Below are 9,697 nucleotides of genomic sequence, written 5' to 3'. Positions count from 1 at the left end.
CTTTATATAGCATTTCATATATAATATGTCTGTGAACGATGTTGGGGGACAGCTTGAAGCGATGCAGATGAAACTAGACATTTATTACTTTTGTAAAACCTGGTAAGGTGCAGACAAATTTGGAAAGATAACCAGCGCGAACCAGAATTGGAACCCAGTGCCCATGGGTGTCTTACATGCTTAGGGGTGCATGTCTGCAAGCAATTTGATAAGTCCTATACGATTGGGTCATGCGTGAGCCTGTCTAGCCTATGTATCAGCGATGGAAAAACGATCTTAAAATGTCTGACCGAAGAGAACATATCAGCCTAACAGCTTTTCAGAAGAAAGAAATATAACGAACAAAAAAATCAATTTCTATTCATTGAAAAATACGAGATCCGAGATCCGTTGGAGACAAATTGATTCTTTGAGTGGGAAAAAGTGTGTGGAAATAGCATACAACAGATTTTCAAACGACATTGCTTTCTGATAAATTTTAAACTTTTATAAAAGAAGCCACCAACACTATTTCGATAGAATTTAATTGCAATTTCCAGGTCGAAAAAGGATTAGTTCACAGTTTCAAAATCTGATTTCACGACTGTAAAAAAAATCTCAAAAGCAACATGTGAAAAAAAAGAGAAAAGAAAACCAATAGGACACAGGAGACACGTGTAATTATTGAGGGACTAATGTGTGCACATTATGTACTTTATAGTTTTTCAGTTGTTGGATGGGGTAAGGCATTAGAGTAGGGCAGAGGTAACGTGTGCCGACAAGAGTGTTATATGTTCCGCCGTATGTACGACTGCCTCGTTTAACTATGTCAGGATCCGTTAATCACTGGTTACAATACTAGTGAAACCCTATTTATGATGCTTGACTTCGCAATTCTGTGCAGCCGTTCGTGGGTTTCAGCGAAATGAGTGAGTGAGTTTAGTTTTACGCCGCACTCAGCAATATTCCAGCTATATGGCGGCGGTCGGTAAATAATCGAGTCTAGACCAGACAATCCAGTGATCAACAGTATGAGCATCGATCTGCGCAATTGGGAACCGATGACATGTGTCAACCAAGTCAGCGAGCCTGACCACCCGAGTCGCCTCTTACGACAAGCACAGTCGCCTTTTGTGGCAAGCATGGGTTGCTGAAGACTTATTCTAGACCGCATCATCACGGGTCTCAGCGAAATGAAGCAGATATCACAGTAAACACAGTAATGCGAAAGTAACTGAAATACTGCTCAAACCAGCTTAAAACACCACTTATAACGTTTGGGGATTATTTCTATTTTTAGACAGTTAGAAATGGAAGCTTCCAAATAAGGAGTTCAAGCATAGAACATTCGGATGTGGACAGTAATTCATTATTCATAAACATAGTTTGAGTGAGTGAGAGAGTGAGTGAGTGAGTAATATGTGTTTTGGGTTGGTGGATATAAGTTGCGGAAACATCAATTGTCACTGAGGAACACTATATGAGCATAACCCTGCATTAATATGTTTTACGTCAGTGTGCTGTTCTCGTGTGTAGGTGAGGCACTGGAAGTGTATATGTAGTACAGCTACTTGAGAAAATGAAAGAGCGTTAAAGAGCCTTCTTTTGAACTAACCTCGCGTAATCAATATTCGCGCACCTAGCACGTTTCGGCGGAATTAACTAGGCACATGAAAATCAACAATTCTACAAACCTTCATCAACATAAAATGTTTCTAAAAAAATAAGTTCCAGCCTTTGACACTTCGTTTTCGTAGCGGGAAGAAGCCATTATCCAGACGACAGTATGAAGGTCAGTTGTGCGCTACGTCATCATTATTCGTGATAGCTTCCGGACAAACAGTACGGTGCACAGTTTACGACAACAGCTGATAACGATGTGATATTGAAGTTCATCTCTCGCAGTGGTGATAAGGAGATTTTTGCCAGGAAATGTTCAGAATGTGTCTACTTTTGCGTATTTTCATAGAAAAATGCAATGAAACTAGTAAACGTTCCATTAATCTTGAATGAAAAGTTCACAACATCAAAAGTCAACACTTGAAAATTTGAAGTGAAAGTTGAATGTCACATATTTACTATTGAATATTGTCAGTTTCATTCCTCAATCTGCAAAGATGGCACATCGTGGCATGGACAGTAGAAAATATCCTTTCTTGAAAATCTTGTCACTGCACAACAATATTTGAGGTGAGTCCAGTCCAGGTGGCCACATCCTCTGTACATGCATTCTCCCCATGAAGTGAAATAGATGGAATCAGAATGTACCTTTTCCAAGGGCACAAATCTGTGACAAACACGACATTTCTCATCCTCTGTAATCTCGTCAGATGAAAATGTGATAGGTTTCATAGGATGAGCAACTTTTGTCTTCTTGATGCTGGAAGGTCCAGGCTGTTGCAGGCCAGATGAGGAAGCTGTTGGTGCTTTCTTTGGTTTTGGCGAAGCTGTACCAGTAACCAGGATGTTGTGTTGTACAATTTTCTATCTTGTGCAGTCTTCAGTGATGGACTTTCCTGACACAACTGTGCTGATTGTCCTCCTCCTCTTGGTAACCTTCTGGACGTTGCCAACAGCTTCCTCCCTGGATTTGAAGAAAGTTGATGTTGATTGAGATGGAGTCACTTCTTGAGGATCTGGAACATCAGAGGCCAACTAAGTTCGAAGTGCTGCTTTCTTCAAAACCTTTGCCGGAATGAACGCTGACTTGTCAACAGCAAGTGGTTCGAATGGATAGATTCCAGATTTCCTGAAAGAACTTCTTAAGTTGTCAGGAGAAAGAGCCTTGCCATATGCTCTACATGCGAGGTCGCAAACAGAATAACGATCAATACCAGTGCAAGCATTAGATCGCATAAATTGGTGACACTCGTTGTTATAGATCCTTTCAAATGGGTCAAAGCATCCTACATCAAGTGGCTGCAGAACATGACTGGTGTGGGCAGGGAGGATGAACAGAAGAATGGTGTGTTCTTTGGCCCAGTCAATAAGAGGAAGAGAAATATGGGACATGTGACCACCATACAGGATCAATATCTTCTTCTTGGAATCTCGGCCTTGTACAAACTTAGCAAAATGATGTTGAAGGTAATACCGGTAAACCTCAGTATTGGACCAGCCAGATTCTGTAACAGTTCCAGCTGATCCTGGAGTGCACTCTTTGAGTAGCTGTGGCCTCATCCTCTTGCCGGGAAATACATAGTATTGTGGAATTTGGTGGCCACATCCAATAACAGTGACAGTAGAACCTTTGCCAGATACTACGGCTGATGGTGTTGTTGCAGGTTCTAAAGAAGTTGCAATAGATGGAGGCGAATGGTTTTGGTTCAGTTCCTTTTCATCGACATTGTAGATTCTCTCTGGTGAATTAAGGAGGTCTTATTTCCTGAGAATTTTCTGGAGCTCATCGAAGTATGCTGACACATTCTTGTGATGTCACCTTTGCCCACTGCTGCAGCTCCAAACCCCTTGGTTTGCACACCTTCAGTTCAGGCCATCTCTTCATGAAGTTGTAGAACCACATCAAAGTGAGGTGATGGTCTTCATCACGCTTTCCAAGGGCTACAGCATAGGTACTTGCCATATCCACTACTTCTGCTCTGCTGTAGCCATAACCTGAAGCAGCCATAACCTTCAGATGTTCCACAAGATGTAATTCCTCTTCTTGGTTGAGCAGCGGTGGTATACCAGACTTGACTACTTCAGGGTTCACATAACCTCTCACTCTGTCGCGCAATGTTGCCTCAGGAATGCCATATTTCCCTGCTGCTCCACGGACAGAAGCACCATCTTCTACTACTGAAAGATAGGCTTTTGTCATTGCCGTTCGTGAGTATGGCCTGTAATGCCCACCGAGCCTTGATTGCAATTTATTTATTTTCAAAACATTACATGTACACAAATATTAAAAATCTTATTCATGTTTATCAAATTTTAACCCCTTAAAACAAATATCAACATCACTTTGAAACTATTTATTTTTTATTTTAAATAATCAATAACACTTTGCAGAGTTTTTCTGAATAAATACAAGCATATTTTCTCAAATCATTAATTAAAACTATTTCATTTGATCCTGCAAAGTCGTTATAATTGCTTTTACTTAGTAACCTTTCATGAAATTTGGCTGTTAAGTTATAAGGAATATGTCTGAAATGGGCTTCCACAGGGTTTTTTTCCAAGACAAACCCCACCTACTGGGGTCATGACCTTTTAGCGTCAGTAGTTACTTATGCAGACGACGGGTAGATCGGTGCTGTCATGAATGAAAACTATTTTGAGGGCCCATTTTCGTCCCGATGTTTTTGAATTGGTGCAGAAGCATAAAAATACGTTTCCTAGACAACTTGTGGTAAAAAAACTCACTGTTGAAACCCACATCGTGACAGCAGAGACACGAAGATGACTTCTTTTTTACAAACATGAAATGTGACGTCACGACTTTATGTGTACCGACCGCGTGAACCCGGAAATGATAGGTGCGCGAAAATAGATGTCTGCGAATTTACATTACGCCAGGATATGCCGTCACACTGTTCAATTTTCAAAAATTCTTCAAACATACTTTGTGTCTTGCGGTATTGAAACCTATAATTACATGACGTTTCATATGTTTCTTTCAAAATACGTTCCATGTATACACAATGCCATTGTGAGGCATTTGTGTTTTCAAACCCATTCTTGTTTGTCCTTTCATATGGTTTTCAAAAAAATTCCCCCAAATATTTTAAAACGATTTCATTGCACATTCAAAATAACGATTATTCACTAGCAGTGTCTTTTCCGCGTTCTTTACTTAATTGTTTCATCAAGGTCCTTCTGAAGAAAATATTTTAGAGGAACAGCAAAAAAGAACAAATTGCCACTAATCTAAAAAAATAGCTGCGTCCTGAAGCAATATGCTTGTGACACAGCCTAACACACACATTTTACTTGGTTGGTGACATGCACCTTTGTCAGAAGATGAAAGGACGGACAATGCCCTTAATGCATACCCACGTATAGGCAAATTGTCATGGATTTACTTCTTTCTATCAACTTCTGCACTTTGCGTTCTGAAGTACGATTGCAAAGGCGTCAGCTTAAAGACAAAACAATCTGTTTTCGCCCATGTGGCAGTAAACGTTTATGTAAAACTAATCCCTGGAAAAATATTAAGGTTCAGTTCGATCCTGCAAACCGTTAATACATCACGGTACATTTACATAAAACTGTTCTCCTCGGTGCCTTAAGAGAGAGTTAACTACAATATCCACCTTTTGGATTAGACATCTTCAACTCTGGATGGTTTAAACATTCCCGAGTGTGCTGAACTCGACTAGAAGTCCTACTGTCTTTACAGCCTCGAGGAATACTGTGGTTAAGGATAACTGTTAGCTGCATCTCCTATTCATCAATAAATCACGTCACATCAGAGCACTCACGTGTTGTTTTCTTCAGACACGTGTCACGTGTCAATATGCCATGTGATTTCTGTTTCGCGACTGGGTCCAGTGCTCACGTTTTCATAATCCTGCAACCACCTACGCATTTCATATTGCTCTATTTGCTTAAACGATCATACTTCCTGGTATATAACAGCAGTGTTACAGCCCCTGTTCGACCCTATTTGACACATAAAAGCGTCACGATAAATCACACAAACATGCTTTGGTTGGATAAATAGGCTTTATATTACAGCCAAAGTCCAAAACGTGCCCAGAGAGGCTTGTAATCCTTTCGGCCGGGGCTGATTCTACTCTTGTGTGGTCTTGCGGACTTTGCTGTCCAATCATAAAGATTGAAGATTAACGAGGAATTGACATGGCAGTATCGAACAAATCTGTTTCATTTCCTGTCGGATCTGCGCCTTGTGATGTAGACTGTGTGATGTGCGGGCAGGTTGGTAACAACACTTTCAACTACATGTACTGGCCTGGTCAGAATCCAAACTCAAGAGATCATTCCTTGATGAAGACGGATTGATGACAATACAAGCAATGGTGGTATATTATTGTCTATAAATCCTATAGAAAATAACAGGTTTTGGTGTAAGATAAGACTGCTCGCCTTACTCAGAGGGATCGTGGTACTATGTTTTGGGGAACGCGAGTGAACTTGGTTTAACATGATTTCAACAATGTAGCCTGAAGTGAGGATTTTACAGCTTTGGTAAAACGCGGTGTTCAAACAAACGATCAGGCGACGTAACTATACTGAGCCTAAGATTACTGGAATATGGATGAGAACAGGGAACACCAGACATGTTCCTCATGCACTGTACCCATTTGGGGAATCGATTGGGGGTCTTCGTCGTGACGAGCGAACGCTGAAACCATAAGGCTACTCCAACACCATTTCAGTGATTCAGCAATAAAACGTTTAACTAATTTATTATTGAACCAAGGATGTAAGAAAATACCTTCTGTCTGAAAGGACCGCTAAAAATGTTGATCTTCAAAGTTGATTCTGTGTTAAAAGTTATTGCTAGACGTTGCTAAAAATAACATCTCGAAATAAAGTGCAATAAAGCCAATACCACATTGGGTACATCTACGGGATAGTTGTAAAGTGCAAAAGTATAATTCGTTTTCCATCGATGTAACAGAAGTTCAGCATGGGCAAAGATAGCTGTTTTGTGGTCGTTATGGTTTGAACACACACCGATACATAAACTTATTGTCCTTGACAATGAACATAAAGAAAAAATAAACAATCGTTTATCACTCATTTAAATAAAAAGTGCCTTCCAAAAATGGCTGAAGAAAAGGTTATTCCTCTCACCTTTAACATCGGCAGTGAATCGACCTTGACGTTGTTGGCTTCATAATAATAATAATGTTGTTATTAATGTCGACTAGGCATGGTGGAAATAATAATAATTATTCATAAAGGCATGATTCAAACCTTACTATCTCCCATTAGAGCACCCAAAAACCATTCAGTTCAACAGTTACATACTCTGTGTTGATTACCTGAAGTAATCCTTTCGGGAGAAATATTTTGTAACCCCAAATTATAAGCAAATTGTCATGGAATGGATTATGTTTATCCAACGTCGTCACGTTGCCTTGTGGACAATCAAAGTAAGCGTCAGTTCAACACAAAATATCCTGTTTTCGCAGATGAAGCAGTGAGCGTTTTCGTAAAACCCTTCCTTCAAATATGAAATGTTCCTGGAAATCTTTGAGACACTTTTCCATGAAACTGTACCCCTAGGTGCTTCAAGATGGATTAAACTACATCCTGTAATTGGATTAGAAATCTCCCCCTTTGGGACGGCTTAAACTGAACCAGAAACGCTTTATTAGTGTTATATCTCCAAGCTATAATGTCAATTAGGATCTGGCAAATGTCACCATACAGTAATTCATGCGCTTCATCAAGATAGTGTAACCTTTCGATGTATCTGAAGATTAGTACCTCAAACAATCCTTTTCAGGGCATGAGTGCAATGCTGTCAGTTTATGTATTGAGTAAAGGAATCCTATGAATGGACTTTGCACAAAAATTAACAAAATGCATTAATTTTGTACATAATCTTTACTTTTCCTGTCCAGCATATCACGCTACTTCCTTCATGATTTAAACTCTCATTTTGCCAGTATTTAGTACCTCTAGAGTGACTGATATCTTGGTTTGTTTTTATTTGTTTGTTGTTTAACGAGTCACTCGACAATATTCGATCTATAAGGCGACGATCTGTAAATAAGCGAATCTGGATCATATAAATCAGTGATCAACAATATCAGCTTCGCTCTACCAAATTGGGTTACGGTGACAAGCGTCAACAAAGCCAGCAAGCCTGACCACTCGATGCTGTTGGTCGCCTCTTACGATAAGCACGGGTTACTGAAGGCCAATAATCTAACTCGGACCTTCACGGGTGTACACAGGTAGAAATACAAATAATTTTGTCCTTGATTTTGGGGGTTAGGTTTAGGAAAAGAAAATTTGAAATATGACAGCATTGAACAGCGTGATCTGTCAGGTGGTATCGCAATGTTTACATGAGGGATCTCCAGTGTTGACTGAATTACAGGAATTGTAAGGAATTCATTTCAGAAATATTCTTCCAACCCACACGGCCATGACCATATTGTATAATCAGTAATATGATGGACCTGTTTAAACAAACAAGTGTTCCGGTGGAAAGATCTCCCCTGTTTATCCACGAGGGAAAGGGGACGATTTCGTGTATGTTTGTTTTAAACACAAACATTACATGTTTGAACTCTATATTACGGGGGAAAAGATCTCTCTCAAGCATTTTCAATCTTCATTAAAATATGGAATATGTTTTGGCTATTTTTGTTTGACAATAACATGATGGTGCCTTATCTTATGTATTTATGGGGCGGTGGGATAGCATAGTGGTTAAGGCGTTCGCTCATCGCGCTGAACACTGATGAACTTTGCCATCGTCGATCTAAATAGTACTTGCACACGGTTCGGGACGATGGTTGAAATATATGTGCCCCCAACCAGTATGTGTTTGGATCATTCACAACGCGACATCGCTATTTTGTTATCTATATCTATTATTATAAGTTCCCATGCTCATAATGAAACATGGCACATACACGATTGTTGCTGAAAACAAATCAATGAATGACAGACCATGAAGGAAACAGATACGGCATACGTTTGCTTGTCCCAGAAACAACCCAAGGTTTCTTATTAGTAGAGGATTCATTTGCCGGTGTTAAACACAATTCTTGTCAATGGAAACCTGGATGAACAGTAACTGGTAACTATTTCTTGAAAATTCAGACTTCAAGCCTGAAAAGGACAGTTATATGTTATAATCGGTTTAAATGGAGGCATATACTGTTAACGATTTTTTCAAAACGACGTTAAACCCTATTGCACCTCACCTCACCAATTAACATGTACCTTTTATATACTGGTCAATACTGATATGCAGTGATCTACTCAGATGTTAACCTTCAAGGAAACCTGTCTCCTCCGATAATCAAAGATTTGATATACGCTGCCGTATGTGTATTACGTTGTCATACGATGAATCGTTCCACAAATTAGCAGGACTTATTTGCATTTGAAATGAAAACACAAATTCAAAATATTCGGTACATTTCATTTATGTATTATAATCATTGCAATAAACCAAGCGTAAAACTTGCCTTTATTCAATCATATATACTTTTGTAATGACTCACTGTTACTTTGTCAACAGTCAGGTTATTGCCATTTTCACACAAGCATATAAAGAAAAATGGATCAGGACACACTCGGACTTGAATGACACGTGTCATCGTACACAAGTTGAATAAATCGACGCTCATATCAGTCACTGGACTGACTGGTCCAGCCTCCATTATTCAGATAGGCGTGGGTTGAATATGTATTAGTTTAGCATAATTAAATAAGCACCTGAATAAAGAAGTTATTCACCCATATAGTTTGTCCTTATCTGACCCTCTAACTTCTAAAAATGCCACTCATGAAGTATTGTGGCTGTACGATGTTTATGCTGTAAAAGAGAGCCTGTCCAATGATTCCTCTGCACGTATGTACCATCCCCAGTGCCAGGAGTTGTTGGTGGCATGAAATCCCCGTACTTACAAGATATTCCTCTGATTGAAAGATGATTTCAATCGGCTTTCGTTAAACTTAACTCCTCACAAAAATAAGTATTTTCAGTGTAATATCTTTATCAATGTTAGTGAAAGGTAAATATTCAAAGAACGCATAACCTTTAGTGACTGTCAAATTGATT

General features: G+C 39.4%; 1 protein-coding gene across 1 annotated transcript; it reads right to left on the bottom strand.

Moving 5' to 3' along the window:
* Nucleotides 1-2,384: 2,384 nt before the first annotated feature.
* On the bottom strand, nucleotides 2,385-3,799 carry LOC124257291 (MFS-type transporter clz9-like). The gene is made up of 2 exons (XM_046691304.1): nucleotides 3,445-3,799; nucleotides 2,385-3,338 (listed from the first exon to the last, which is right to left on the bottom strand). Exons 1-2 carry the CDS (start codon nucleotides 3,797-3,799, stop codon nucleotides 2,635-2,637), a joined length of 1,059 nt encoding a protein of 352 aa, XP_046547260.1. The 3' UTR covers nucleotides 2,385-2,634.
* Nucleotides 3,800-9,697: the final 5,898 nt, after the last annotated feature.

Source organism: Haliotis rubra, unplaced genomic scaffold (assembly GCF_003918875.1).
Source record: "Haliotis rubra isolate DU_JTF1 unplaced genomic scaffold, ASM391887v1 Scf656, whole genome shotgun sequence".
NCBI classification, from domain to species: domain Eukaryota; kingdom Metazoa; phylum Mollusca; class Gastropoda; order Lepetellida; family Haliotidae; genus Haliotis; species Haliotis rubra.
The sequence above is the reverse complement of the archived record's forward strand: the minus strand, read 5'-3'. Positions and strand labels throughout refer to the sequence as shown.